Source organism: Parambassis ranga, chromosome 13 (genome assembly GCF_900634625.1).
Source record: "Parambassis ranga chromosome 13, fParRan2.1, whole genome shotgun sequence".
Lineage (NCBI taxonomy): Eukaryota > Metazoa > Chordata > Actinopteri > Ambassidae > Parambassis > Parambassis ranga.
Window position 1 is genome coordinate 5,129,803 of NC_041033.1, and position 15,295 is coordinate 5,145,097.

Consider the following 15,295-nt stretch of genomic DNA (forward strand, 5'->3'; position numbering starts at 1 on the left):
ACCTCAAGAGGCAGTGACACCAAGATGCTTTTGTTTAGTTTTTTTAATGAAAAAGGGATGTACTCTATGTTAGGGAGCCAGCAGGGGGTATAAGTTTAGCCAAATATTTCTTTCACCTTTCCAGGCCTCACGACTGATTTGAGGTAGCCAGAATAGCCTGAAATTGCAAGACATTCTGAAGAAGCTGTATTATGGTAAATGGATCTGTATCTTCAGGACGAAGACACCCTACTTGACACTCAACCCTGTGATCACACTGTGGGGGCACAGGGACATGAATCATACTAGCATTAGCTGGTGGACATAGTATTCATATCCTGCTTGCCTCAGCCAGAAGCTGTGTCATGTTTCCATGAGTCAGTTATGTTCTTGTACATGAAACATGTACTTCATCAATATATTACATCATAATGACACAGTATGTTATTTATTTGACAGAGTGCAACCATAGCCACTTGTAATTGCCACCTGTAAAAGCAGTGATGCAAACAAACACAACAATTCATGTGATTTCTAGTTCTAACATACATTCAAGTATGATTTATGTCATTTAATCTAATGGAGGCCATGGACATACCCTATGAGCTTTTGTAGAGCAAAAATACTTAAGTGAAAGTTCCTTTCTTTCTGTCCTCTTCAGCTCTTATGGAAGCAGGCTCAGACCTTTCCTCTGTTTCCTGCTCTGGGAGAAATGGAGAGCCACATGTTTGAATGTGTCAACCAGGCAGCCGTACACGAAGAACTGGAAGATGAAACACGGCGGTTGTGCGATGTTCGCCCTTTCCTGCCGGTTCTCAAGCTAGTGACACGCAACTGTGGCCGAGCAGAGCGCCTGCTGGACTCCAAAATTGGTGTTCTCATTGGCAAGGGTAAGACACTTTTAAGACGCACTCTCAATTTTAAGTGGTACATTATTATACAAGCTTTCACATGCATTACTCCCTCCCTGATTGATCCTTTTGCTGTGCCTGTTTGACATTTTCAATAAAGAAAGGCACTTAAGATTTGGTAAGTGGGACACTAAATCTTTTCCAGACACACAACAAGCCTTTAGCACCTCCTCCAGTATACTAAGTAGCTCTCCTACTCAGCACATTCACCCATCAGCCTTTTGCCTCGTGCAGCTGGGTCCCATCAGCGGCCCAGCTGGCTGATAGAGAAGCGTGATGATTGACTGGACGTGTTCTGGACATGTCTTCCATCATGTCACTTTGTATTATCTCTTTTAGAGGAGCAGAGGGAATCAATCACTACTGTGTAAAAACCCAGGCCTCTGAGGTGCCATTTAAGGCATTAACAAATCATTCATTTTGTCTTTGTAACATCACAAGGGATACCAAAGATGCAGACAAATTAGATGGAACCAGTAGGTTTTTAAAAATGTATCTATTATCCTAGTAGCTGTGAACTGGCAAATCAACTAATAGATACTATCTTGTTGGGGTACATATCATATGACCTACATAGTTTTTTATGTCAAGAAATGTAGAGCCATCATGTTGAATGTGAAAGCTGTCATGCATAAAACCTAATTAAGGATCAGCTATTTCATTCCTCATCTTACAAAGATATGAAAGTCCTTTGGTCACAGCAGACCTCTACAGAAAAAAAGGCAAAGTAGAATAGAGGGTTCTCTGAGTCTAATCGAAGGAGACTCAGACGATATTGATATTCTCCCCTCCTGGCTCCACTTTGGACTGACATGATCTTTTAAAGGCTTTTGTCAGAGTGAAGTGGCGTTTCAATAGGAACTTCAGAGGCTCCTGTGGATAGTCCATCACACACACACACACCCCTCCTTCAGACAGAGCCCAGTAACAAATGGTTACTGCTCACACAGCCAACTGTGTTTTCCCCCTCCAGAAATACAGCCACTTAAATTGGGCTACACACTCACACGGCTAATGCAGGCCAGAGCTGTTCTTTGAATACTGAGGGTCATATGAATGTTAAACGGTTCTAAATGTCAACATGTGGTTTTACCAAAGGAGTATTGTATAGCAGCCCTTTGATAGAATGCAAAAACAAAAGCTCAGCAGGGAGGTAAGTGTGATCCTCCACACTGTAAATGATACCTCTGGCATCACTGTGAATATTAGGAGGCTCTGCTTTAATCCCATGAGAGACTATCATCATGTCCTTTTACACAGTCTTTTGCTATGAGTGTGTGGCATCAAGGTGGTTTTGCACTTTACCTGAATCCTTCGCATTAAAAGTATGTCACCAAAGAATGCACAATATCTACCTGCTTGTTGTTGTTTTAATCTTAATCTGATAAATTATTTAAATCATCCACTATTTGATCTTCTGCAGGTCTCCATGAACTGGATGCAATAAATGACCAAGAAGTGAAGGACTTTCGCAGTAAGATGTTTCGCATCAGTGAGGAGAGGATGCAGCGACTGCAAATGTTGAACTGCTCAGAGTGGCTGCAGGCCTGCTTCTCCCCACAGCTGGAGCCTGCGGCAGGGACGGCCATCACAGACGGAGCCAATGACCGCCCAGCAGATCTGAAAGTCATCATCCACTTTGACCAGTCCCAGGTGAGGGTCTGTTACCCAGCACTAGAAGTTTTAATTTTAAAACATTTAAATATTTTTTTATAATACAAACAATAAAAGAATAATAATAAAAATATCACACTAGTAGATTTTGATTTATACCCTCCCTATGGGTTTGTAGAGCTTTTAACACATCAGTCAAACACAATGAAATCCTTAAAATGAATTAATTAAACATAATGGGTCCTTAATGGTGTATGTTATGTAATAAATTACATCATGCTGGAGGGGATTGCTTCTTGACAGACAGCTGGCAATTACAAAGAATGATGGCTCATTTGTGTGCTTGTCCACATTAATTTTCCTAATTAGCTAAAGGAAATAAAAACAACAAAATGGTATAATAATAAACCCATTAGCCAAATCCATAGCGCATGTCTAGTCAACATCTCTGCATGCATAATGAACGCTGAATAACAATGTGATTTACAGCACTGCAATAGAAGACAAAACCGACTTGTTTGAGTAGCAAAAGTAGCCATGTGACTCCACCAGTGCAGGCACATGTACTGTAGCTCAGCCTCTTTTTCTCATCACAGTTGGCAGCTCAACAAAAGTCACGTGATTGAAGCCAACTAGCGAGACATGTGACAACACTAAGTGGGTCAAAACCATCAGAGAAATTATGCTATTCTCCCAAACACACACACACATTAGCATGTTAGCTCAAGGGACCAAAGCACTGATTAAAATGAACCTCTCTTTCCCTCTCCTTCTCTGAGCTGTGTCCTTCTATCTGTCTCTGACGCTGTGTGTCATTCTCTTTGCCTCTGTTATAGAAATAATTTTCTTTAATAACAAAACACATGGTCATGTCCCTCCAGACTCTTGTGTATCAGCTTTGATCAACATCAGAGACACATGCATACGCAAAGGCTGGACATCTGTGTGCTCAGGTGGCCACTGGCAGGAAGTCTTATTTGGGCGGTCGGACACAATAAGACATTGGGTTATTGTTCAAAACTGAATATGACCATGGGTTTGTGTGAGCCTTCATAATATCAACTTAGGTGTTAAAGCAGTCCATTATAGAAAAATACACATTTCTATCAAAAGAAGGGTTGCTGCTGCATGTCAGTTTTGTAGTTCCACAATTATGTAACTATGGCCGTTTCTGTTAATTATTAATGGAGATTTTATTAAACCTCGTGGAAATTATAATCTCAGGTATCAGGTCAGTGGTGTGCTATAAATATCATGAAGCGGCGAGCCTCGGAGTGAGACATGGAATATGTTAGACTGGCCACAATAATGTGTGGAGGGCACACAGGTATTAAACACATTTTCGGGCACAGCTTGAGTTCACACAGCCATAAATGCACACACAGTATATCCAGGTAATTCTGAACTCTGTCAATGGATGTGTGCTGCTTTCACACAGAGAAATCAGAGGGGTCTTTTTAAGCTGTATGATTTTCAGCATTATCTGCATGTTTACACAGAAAGTAACTTTTCTTTGTAGTGAGTCTGTTCTTGCAAACAATTCCTACAAGAGTGTTCACAAAGAGTTCTTCTCCTTTTCTTCCTTTTCTTCACTTAACTAGACTGTCAGGTACAAAAACTGTATCTCTGTATTTCATTACAAACATTTCTCTTCTTTGTCTTAATATCCAACATCAGTTCCCCCAGCAAGACAGGAATCTGTGCTTTTTATGTTTTATCTTTTACGTCCAGATTTGACCAAAAAACAGATTATAGAACATCTGTTCAGCTGTTTTTTAGGGTTTCAGCATTAATAAACTCTTGAATTAGTCTGAGTTTTCTGTTCTCATCTTGCAGGACTCAGCCAGTCTGAGGGTGCCATCGTCTTTCACCCCCACAGATTTAATGGAGCTGGCTGTAAGGAAGTGGCTTACCACCCATGGTCCTGAGGAGGAGGTATGGAGAGGACAGTATGTGCTCAGGGTCAGCCATTGTCTGGAATTCCTTTGTGGTGACCATCCCTTGACTGAGTACAAGGTCAGTGCCTACACACTGGACCTTATTGGATGTCCATCATTGTCTTATGTATCAGGAACTAGACTTAGCAGTGCTCTCAAAACTTGATTTTATTGTATTATGTGCACTATAGCAACAGTGTAAAAAAAAAAATACCCTTATCTCTAATTCCAAGAAGAGATGTTGGCAACCCGAGCTGTCACTGTCAAAGATTTCAAGTGTATATAACATGGGCTTAAAGTGCACTGTTGATGGCTCAACAATAATGTTTTTAGTAGAGTCGATGATAATAGATTTTATGTTTACAATGCGCATGCTTATGTGTAACTTGTTTCAAGAGAGAAGATAACCATAGCAGCTTAAAAATACAGGAGCATACTCTCTGTCTCTACTATCTCTAGACGTTAAATTAGTGGTGATGTCTTTACTCTTTTTATTTTCAGAGCCATCATTGAAAAGAATTGTTTTACAATTAGCCATCTTGCTATTTATTTAGAGGGTGCATAAGACTTTTAACAAGCATAATGAGTAATAAGCTTTCAGTATACAGAAATATCATTCAGATATCACTGAATATCAATCGCTGAACTAAATTGTGTGTGTTGGACATGATTTGAATATACACATAACTAAAACCCATTTTTTTTATTCCTGTCTTGTGCGCAGTACATCCGCACATGTCTGCAGGCCAAGGAAACGCCCCACCTCACCTTGGTTCACACCAGCACCGTAAAGGCCATGTTTGACCGGGAACTCTGTACCATTGGAGCCGTAGTTAGCCGCAAGTCCTCCAACCCACCCTTACCACTACCTCCCAAAAGAAGGGTTCCCACAGTGAGTCCAATAACATGCATGGCTGTGTGAATTGCATAATTTACCTGTGGCATATAGTCAACATCTGTGGTGTTTCTAAACCAACAGTGCTAATTGATACTGTATGCAATTCATACTACTATACTGAACTGGACTAAAGTGAGTGTACACTAGATAAGTCGCTCAATATCTTCTGGTGTTTACCCAAGCAATGTTCTTGTTGCACCAAAATAGCAAATGCTCCGCCGTGTGCCTGATTTACCTGCGCAGAACAAAGCAGGTGTGGAGGTTTTCCAAGTAAACATGCACTTGGCCACTGCCAGCTGTCTTTTATGAGGCAGTAGCTCAGCGTTTGCCACATCAGATTACATGCTCCATGCCTGCTCCTTGCTGCTGCTTCCAGGTGCTTCCAGGAGACATCGCTGCTCAAAGTGTGCGCATATAAATGTCAGGTGGAATTTAATTGGCCTTTGTTAGCAAGTCCTGTGTTTTTAATTGCTAGATTCTATGCAGCCTTTTGATGCCCAAGTGCTGTGTGGGTTGGAAAGTTGATAGATATTGAGTCATCATGTGAATTGCAAACACATTATATTTAATATGTAACAATAGCAATGTTGGAACAGATTTATATTCTTACTGTTAATGCCATGACGAAACATTGTTAAGTAAAAACAGCCTCCCACTTCATCTCACTTCCACATTTTGTTGATACACATACACTGACTGTATAATGAAACTCAAGGAGTTACAAAGTGGTGCAACAAGTGTGTATAACGGTTAATGATCACTTTAATCCTCCTGCCTTTATACCAGATGTGGAGGTGAGCTTGAGATCAAATCACCCTATACCACTTATTTCTGCTGGCAATTATTATTTCATCCAGACAGATGGTTATAGTTGAATATAATTGCTTCTTTTACTTCTGATTAAGCTGCAGATTAAACTTTTGATTGATTAATCAATTATTTCTTTAGTCTTTTCACCAGATTGAGCAATGATAAATAAGTTGTCTAAACTTACTTTTCCTTTTTGTAACTTCTTATGTTCAGCCTTGTTTTAAGCAACAAACACCTATGAGATTGGGGGATTTATCCCTTAAATGCTCCTCCTGACTAGACTTCTGTAACTGTTTGTTTTCTTCTGAATAACTCTCACCAGTTGCTGTTTAACTGGGGTTAAGAAACCTTTATGATGATATAAAAGTTTCATTGGTCACATTGGTGAGCATTTGAAATTGTATCTTATTAAAAAGCAGTGCAGTGAAAGACATAGACAGAAACACGTGCTGCACAGACGGTAAAAAGCCTTCTTTTAAAATGTAGCTGTCCGTGACTGGGAGTGAGATTTATTTTCATGAAAGGGACCTGTTATTGGATGCCCCAATATTGTGCAATAGGAAACCTGACTGAAAAAACCAAAGCAAGAGAACAAAAGGACAGGCTGATTTTGTGATGGTACTGTGAATGGGGGCCTTTGTCTCTGCCTGCAATATTAGAGATGAACAAAAACACAGCCCTTTATCCGATAAGAAGACACACATTACACACACATGAGCATTTAAACACATACAAGCAAACAATCGCACACAAAAAAGGGAGGCGGACAGCAGCAGGAAGTGTGCTCGTTAGTCATGTTCATAGTTTCTAGGTGTCATGTGATGCTGTTTGTTCTGCTGACTGCTGACCCTCGCAAATCCACTTGGCTTGACATCAGAATGACCTGCCTGACCTCCTATAGTGTTTGTGTGTAGGGAACTGGTGGAGTAAGGAGGCAGCTATGTGTCGAGTACATATTTTTGCAGTACATTGTGCTAATACTGCTCATTCATGGCAGGTCTGTTTCTCGTTTCTTTTTGCATCTGCAGCAAGTACAGACGTATGTGTGGGACATGTCCAGCCCGTTTAAGATAGCCCTCGTGAAAGCTAGCAAGGTGAATGCAGAGGAGACTGCCAAGGTAAGATGGTGCTTTGCCCTTAATCCATATGTGCTTGCATAAATGGGAACACTCAGTTTCACACCACTAAAAATATTATGCCATGACTACATTCCTGCACGGACGCTTAAATATCAACTTTTCCACACAGGTCCAGGTAAGGGCCGGGCTCTTTCATGGCACAGAGCTGCTGTGCAAGCCAGCGGTGAGCAGTGAGAGTAGCGGCCGCTCAGACCACATGTGGAAAGACAACACACTGGAGTTTGAAATTGCTGTCTGTGATCTGCCACGCATGACCCGTCTCTGCTTTGCCATCTATGCTGTCATGGATAAGGTCAAGAAGCAAAAGTCCACCAAAAATGCTCACATAAACAAGTACCAGACCATCCGCAAAGCAGGGAAAGTGGTGAGTGGGACCCACACTATTTGTAGAAGGTCTAAAAAAATAGTTAAACATTCTTCAAGCATAAACACTATCCTCACTAATAATTAATTGTGTGGTCCAGCACTATCCCATCGCTTGGGTCAACACAATGGTGTTTGACTACAAAGGGCAGCTGAAGACTGGAGACATCATACTGCACTGCTGGTCGTCTTTTCCCGGTATACAGCCACACTAATCCTTACTGTTAATAAGCCTTTAAATGGGCTTTACAATACAGTGAAACTTCTGTCATCTCATGGTGTGCTTCTTTGTGTTTGACCAAGATGAACTTGAAGAGATGCTGAACCCCATTGGAACCATTCAGACCAACCCGTACACTGAGAACGCGACAGAACTACACATCCATTTTTCAGAGTATTCATCACACGCTGTCATCTTCCCTCCATTTGACAAGGTCAGATAGCCGTCACTCAGTCTGTCCATTTTAACACAAGGGAACATACCTGTTTGACTGTCTAGAAATACCATCAGGCTTAGCTTTTTAGTGTTAATATAAACTATAAGCTAATATAAACTATACATTTGCAGTCATACCTACCACCCTGTGTGGATGCCTGCACTGTCTTCCAAGCAAAACAATTGATAAGGGGCCGTGTTTTCATGTGATTCATGACATTTTATTCTTTTTTTTCCACAGATTCTGGAAAAAGCCGCAGAGATCGCCAAAGCAAATGACTCTTTGCCTGTGAGTTAAGCAGATGATGATTGTATGAACATGCTTAAGTGACTGTATTCATTTAGAAGACTTTTTTTTCTTTACAAGTACTGGAACTGCATCATTTCCTGCTATCTCTCTTCTCCACTCTCCATAATTAAAACCTGTCAAACGGGCACCTTTTGTTGGTTTCCTTGGAAACCCATTCTTATCACATTGGCGGATGTGTAGCAGTCGCAAAAATATTTAAAGACCTTTCAAAACTAGAGACTGTAATAGATTGTGTGTTTTCCTGTCTCACCACCCCTCGACATAAAAACCCACTCTGACTGGGTGTGTTACAGCTGGTTGCATAATCTTCTGTTACACCGAGGACATGCCTGAACACAGCCACTTAATACAGTATAAGGTGCATGTGTGTGAAGCTACAGATTAATGCTGACTTAAAGTTAGCTTTTAGTATTTACTGTGTCACCTTGTGCATTACATTTGAGCTCTTCACAGCTTGGCTGTTGTTATTCATTTATAAGAACTGTTTGCATATCAGGACCCAGAGTAAATAAAAACAATCATGGCTCTTTTGGCACTTTAAATCATATATGAATTATTTTGATAGAATTTTTATTAGGGATAATTGAATGGTATTACTTGGTCTTTAGTTTGGATTCATTTGGTAGTGCGAGATTAAGGGATACTTTGATACACACTGCCCTCTTGTGGTTCTTTACTCTTACCTATCTTTATGCTCTGTTTTTTATTCACATCCTCCACTAATTTCCATTCACCCCCTCCCCTTTCCTCACCTTCTTAACTGCTCCCTTGTCAAACTGCTGAACCATTTTTCCATTTTTCTTCACTCATTATTGTCTCTCAGGGTCGAGGTGGTAAGAAGTTCCACATAGAACTGAAAGAGATCATGGAACGTGACCCGCTCTCTCAGCTGTGTGAAAACGAGAAGGATTTGATCTGGACACTACGCCACGACTGTCATGAGAATTTCCCTCAGTCGCTGCCCAAGCTGCTACTCTCTGTCAAGTGGAGCAAACATGAGGACATGGCCCAGGTTAGCCAACAAGATACACTGGTACAAAAATAAAAGCAATTTTAGTCGAGTACTATATTTTTTTTGTCTGTATTTTGTTTTGCTTTGTTAAATCAAAATCCTCACGTTCATGTCAAAACCATTGATCTTATCTCTTCAAAATCAACATACCTTCTTTAACCTATCTATATAATGTTAGTTTCATATGTAATCAACTTTAATTAATTTACAGGGTCACAGCTGTTATTACTGAAGGATTAATTTGCATCTCTATTATGTCTGATCCTATGGGTAAACAAACCTTTATTAAAAAGCACTTGATTCACTTATTACATTACATACGTTTGTGGTGGTGTGTTTCAGTTACAGGCACTGCTTCAGGTTTGGCCCACACTGAGTCCCAGAGATGCTCTGGAGCTTCTTGATTTCAACTACCCTGACCAGTATGTCAGGGAGTATGCTGTGCGCTGCCTACGTGATATGAGGTAATTAAATGTATCCACACACACATATATTTTTCTTCTGTAGACTTCTCTGTTTTCTTTGTCCAAAGTTCACGCTACCACACCTATTTCATTATTCCTGAAATTCAGTACGCTTCTTTATGTGCATTATATAGTGTAGTATATAGTTAGTATATAATAGTGCTGTTGCCTTTTTCCCAAAGAGAAATTAGTTAAAGTTATTAAAGCAGTTATCAAATGATATACAGATAAATTATTGCCAGAAAATCTCCTCTCTTACTTCTCTCTGCTCCTGTTTCTTTCTCTCTTTATCAGTGATGAGGAACTGTTGCAGTACCTGTTACAGTTGGTGCAGGTGTTGCGTTATGAGCCATACTATGACTGTGCTCTCACCCACTTCCTGCTGGAGCGTGCTCAAGGGAACCGCAAAATTGGACACTTCCTCTTCTGGCATCTACGGTGGGTAGCGCTGTTCTAAAGTCGCAGAAGTTATTAAGACAACATTAAGAATTTTTTTTATCTGTCCCATGACCCCTCTTTGCTGCCCACTACAGGTCAGAGATTCACATGCCAGCTGTTTCGGTCCAGTTTGCACTCATCTTGGAAGCTTACTGTAGAGGCAGCATCCCTCATATTGAGGTTCTAAAGAAACAGGTTAGCCAAACGCATCATTTTGTAAATAAATAAAATTGACCATCTCATTTACAGGGAAGTGCTTAAAGCCCTTAAAATGATACCTAACACTGGTCTATTGTTGAGCACACAGGGCCTAGATTCATGATATTTTTGGCTTATTTGTGTGACAGCAGTGTCATCATTTCTGGCCTCTAACCTTTGCCCTCTATAGTGTTGCTTTTCACAGTCACTCCTTGGGACACTTCCTGCCACTTCCTCATCATTTATCTGGCCACTTTCCTGTTTTGAATAGAATACGCACTGCCTTGGGATCACAGTGCTGACATCATCAGCTTTAAGCAGACTAAGTTTAGTTCTCACTGACATGACTGCATGTTTTTCTTTCTGGTACATAATCTTTCTCTTCTTTTTTTCTTAGGTGGAAGCTCTGAGCAAGCTTAAGTCGGTCAATGAGCTAATTAAACTGGGTACCATCAAGAATGCCAAGAAAAACAAGGAGGCAATGTTGACCAAGGAGGCCATGATGACGTGTCTAAGACAAAGTGGCTACTCTGAGACATTATCGGACCTCCATTCCCCTCTAAACCCCAACGTCCTGCTGTCTGGCATCAAGTAAGACAACACTGCTGTTCCTATGAAAAGAAGCTGATGGTTTCAGATCAGGCATAAACTTTTCTTCTTTTCTGTCACCCTTCCATCAGTGTGGAGAGATGTCGTTACATGGACTCTAAGATGAAGCCACTCTGGATCGTTTACAACAACAAGTTGCTAAGTGGAGACACCCTGGGAATAATCTTCAAGAATGGGGATGGTAGGAATCAGAGAAATTGGAAAAAGTTTGATGAGTTGGGAGGGAGGATATGAGAGCAACAAGAGAGTTGGGGAGGTGAGGCAGAGAAACCGGAGGGCCCTGTTGATAACAAAAGAAATAATACATTTCCTAGTAAACCAATACAGGTGTATCAGTTTCAAATTACAGAATGTTTTCTTATTTCACCTCTTTACTCACTTTCATTTCATAGACCTAAGGCAAGACATGTTGACCCTTCAGATATTGAGGTTAATGGATCATCTGTGGAAGGAGGCAAATCTGGATCTCAGGTTAGCATTTGTGTGGATCCATCTGTGTGTGTGTGTCTTTAATAGGCAAACTGTCAGTCTTGTTTGTTCCTGCTCTCTGTGGGGAAGGGGAAGTTCTGGTGGGGTGCAGCAAAGGAGGGGAGACAGTTAATTACCCCATGCTAGTTTGACCTCCAACCCTTTTTACACTCCATACCTCATGCACATATGCACACTTACACACATGTAGATACAATATATGCATAGCAACTTAATCAAATACACACTTTTCACACTTTGACAGACCTTCTTTCTTCCTTCACCGTACACTGAGACATCTGGAGCTAGGCAATGGAGGGGGTTGTTTTGACAGTTGAGCTTGTGGACGGTGCTTCAGATTACAGGGACATGGGTTCAGAGTTCGAACACAGTGATGGGAGGGTGGGAATACAAGCAGGGACAGTGTAATGCAAACCACTATGATATGGTAAATCTTACTGCATGTAACTTCCCTTGTCAGCTGTCCGTTTTTCTTATTAAACTCAACAACCATTACGCTGCATAAGAAGCTACCTTAAGGCATTTGGTCTCCATTCAACCTCTGTCAAACTGCAAATGAAATCTAGAAACAAGAGTCTCTTTGAGCATTGGGTCATGGTTTTCTTACTGGGGGGCAGCTTGTCAGTACATTGTAACAGTCAAGTCTTAATTCTGGGCTGGATTTGTGCAGGTTCACATAGACCTGCTGCCATCTAGTGGAAGAAACAAAATTCAGGTCATCTAGATAAGAAATGTATGGTTATATTGCTGGTCTGCGTGCCATCATTTTATCACCACAGGTTTCTCCCATCTGTCATGTCTCCATTCTCCATGAATACTAGATATTTTATACAGTCTGATGGTGAACTGCACCTATAGGAGCTTTATGTGATCTGAACTTTTCTGCCTCATGTCTTAATCACATACACACATACCTTTTAAGTCCACAGCAATAAAAAACCTAATTCTGATGGATATGATAACAGTTTCCATGTTTTTTGTTTGTTATCCAGAATTGTTCCATATGGTTGCCTAGCAACGGGTGACCGGGCAGGTTTGATTGAGGTAGTCTCATCAGCAGACACAATTGCGAACATCCAGCTGACCAGCAGCAATGTTGCAGCAGCAGCAGCATTCAACAAAGATGCGCTGCTCAACTGGCTCAAAGAGAGAAACTCTGGGTAAGATGGTCCCTGCTTATATAATAAGCTGCTTAATATTCTACTATCTTATTGTATACTTTGAAGAGGTGTATACACACAACGTTTTGAACGTTGTGTGTTCACAGTGATGCTCTCGATCGAGCCATCGAGGAGTTTACTCTGTCATGTGCAGGCTACTGTGTAGCCACTTACGTCCTGGGCATTGGAGACCGTCACAGCGACAACATCATGGTCCGCAGCAACGGACAGGTTGGGCAAACACTTTGTATGTTAGAATGATCCATTTGGCTTCTCTGGTTTGCACTGCTCTCACTGATTGTTGTTGTCTGTCAGCTCTTCCACATAGACTTTGGCCACATCCTGGGCAACTTTAAATCAAAGTTTGGCATCAAGAGGGAGCGTGTACCATTTATCCTCACACATGACTTCATCCATGTCATACAGCAGGGAAAGACGGGATACACGGAAAAATTTGGCAGGTTGGTTCTATTTTAGATACGTATCTTGTTTAAATTTGGTCATTGGGAAGTATTAAAAATCTACTGCCTTTTATTGTAATTCACTGAGACTGTTAAACATAAATTGATCATATCTGATTTATTAATTGTTGTCTATATTATTAATTTTCTATTAATTTAAAATGCCATGACTCAGAAAGTGCTGTGTTTATATATCTTAATCTTCATGGCATTCAGTGTGGACAGCAAAGTAAGAATTTCATTGTGCAGGGAAACTTGGTTCCTTACTTATGACACTAAACACTTTGAATCTTGACTCTTAGTGTAAAGTGTAAACATGGAGCAATGATGAACAAAGAGCCTTTTGTTTTGGAGTAAGGTACGTTTGGTTGCAAATTATACAACCTAAAAGTTGTCTGTCAAGTTGTGGATGAGGATGTTAAAAATCACATTATTACTAAAAAAAAAAAAAGACAATAAAATTGTACCTTTTTGTACTATTATTTTATTATGTCACATCAGCTGAAAATTTTATTCATCCAGCAAGATGTAAACAAAGGACTTTTTTGATGTTTGTTTGTTGATGGAGCGGAGAAAGAGTGTGACATGAGTTATAGACCAAAAGACTGTACGTATGAAATAATGTTGGGCTGTCAGAAGATAAATGGACAGTCTAGTCACAACACAGTGAGTTCATTGTGGTCCATGCAGGACCCTTTCCTACCAGCAGTGGGCAGTAGATACTTAAATACTGGTGAATATCTCAGCAAGTTTCACACAGGAGAAATGTGTTCAGTTGGAACACAGTGTTTGATGGATGTTATGGATGTTTAAGTAAAATGATACTGTTTCCATGAAGAAGGGATGTTTTGCCTTATGCATTATCATACAGCCCAGTTGGTTCTTTATTAAGGACAACCTGCTCTGATATAGTTCTCTGTAGGGAAGCAGACTAATCGGCGCCAGTTAAAGGTGTAAATAACCAACAAGATGGGGTGCCTGTCAGAGCACAGGAAGATGAGGCAGGAGTCCAGCGTGGGTTATCAGGAATTTATTCACTGATTTCTGCAGTATCAGCAAGTAGTCTGTAACAGTAAATAATAATACATAAACCTAAACTCACAGTTTATAACCGTTATCATAACATAAACATTTGTAATAACGCCGTCTGCTTTACATTAATATGTCTGAACGCCCGCATTAATAATGAACAGCGTCATTCACGTAACCCTTCCCATTATTAGCAACAACGAACAGACACGTTTACGCGCTGCATTACATGCTAAGGAGTAACTCGTGACCAGTAATCACAGACGGCAACATAGCGAACACAAGGGCGCAGCAAAGGGACATAAACGAACATAGCAGCTTCGAATCTAAGCATAACTCCAACAGCACTGACACATAACAAGGACACTCACGTCTCGTCAGCGACTAAACCACAGAACGTCAGTGAAGATGAGTTCCCACCACACATGGAAACTATGCCAACCTCTGACTAGCGGCTTCGTCTTAGCCTCGACCAACTCTCGTCCAAACGAGATTAGGACGTTGTATCGCGTGACTACCCACCGGGCTCTGAGTCTTTATAACATTCTCTATTATTGTTTTAATTGTAGTAAACCATTAAAAACCACTGTGCACTTCATTTAATCACATGGGTACAGACCTGAAGAAATCTGTTGTAAGCACATGAAAGGAGGGCACATTGTTGCAGCAGTGCATGTAAGCTCACACGCAAGGCTTAATGAAGCAAAACACATTGTTTACCAAGTAGAGACCTGTGATGGAACAAGTAGACTAATCATTTCATGAAAGTGGAAATACCCGTGTGGTACAGTGATCTTCGTCATTGTGGCCTACATTCATATCTACATTCATAACTGTACCACAGGAGAGGGTCATATCTGTAAACAAGTCAAGAAAACAGTAACTACTATTGCAGCTGATGTTTTTGTAGTTAATCTGCAAGAGCACAACATGCAGTATGTTGTTTCATTAGCATGGTAGTCATGGCAGAGGGCTGACACGAAATATCATCACAGGGAGCTGCCCAGGTTAAAAAAAATAAACTGACTCAACTGCTTT

General features: G+C 40.6%; 1 protein-coding gene across 1 annotated transcript in view; it reads left to right on the forward strand.

Annotated features, from left to right (window-relative positions):
- pik3cb (phosphatidylinositol-4,5-bisphosphate 3-kinase, catalytic subunit beta) overlaps positions 1-15,295 on the forward strand; it is a 37,848-nt gene that overhangs the window by 19,660 nt on the left and 2,893 nt on the right. Inside the window, exons 4-22 of the mRNA XM_028418972.1 lie at positions 641-869; positions 2,314-2,543; positions 4,341-4,520; positions 5,166-5,333; positions 7,178-7,267; positions 7,398-7,652; positions 7,753-7,849; positions 7,955-8,085; positions 8,329-8,376; positions 9,221-9,409; positions 9,752-9,873; positions 10,168-10,311; positions 10,407-10,506; positions 10,907-11,100; positions 11,190-11,299; positions 11,511-11,589; positions 12,600-12,767; positions 12,875-12,998; positions 13,083-13,228. Coding sequence (XP_028274773.1) covers positions 641-869; positions 2,314-2,543; positions 4,341-4,520; positions 5,166-5,333; positions 7,178-7,267; positions 7,398-7,652; positions 7,753-7,849; positions 7,955-8,085; positions 8,329-8,376; positions 9,221-9,409; positions 9,752-9,873; positions 10,168-10,311; positions 10,407-10,506; positions 10,907-11,100; positions 11,190-11,299; positions 11,511-11,589; positions 12,600-12,767; positions 12,875-12,998; positions 13,083-13,228 — 2,804 coding nt within the window. The remainder of the gene's footprint in view (positions 1-640; positions 870-2,313; positions 2,544-4,340; positions 4,521-5,165; positions 5,334-7,177; positions 7,268-7,397; positions 7,653-7,752; positions 7,850-7,954; positions 8,086-8,328; positions 8,377-9,220; positions 9,410-9,751; positions 9,874-10,167; positions 10,312-10,406; positions 10,507-10,906; positions 11,101-11,189; positions 11,300-11,510; positions 11,590-12,599; positions 12,768-12,874; positions 12,999-13,082; positions 13,229-15,295) is intronic.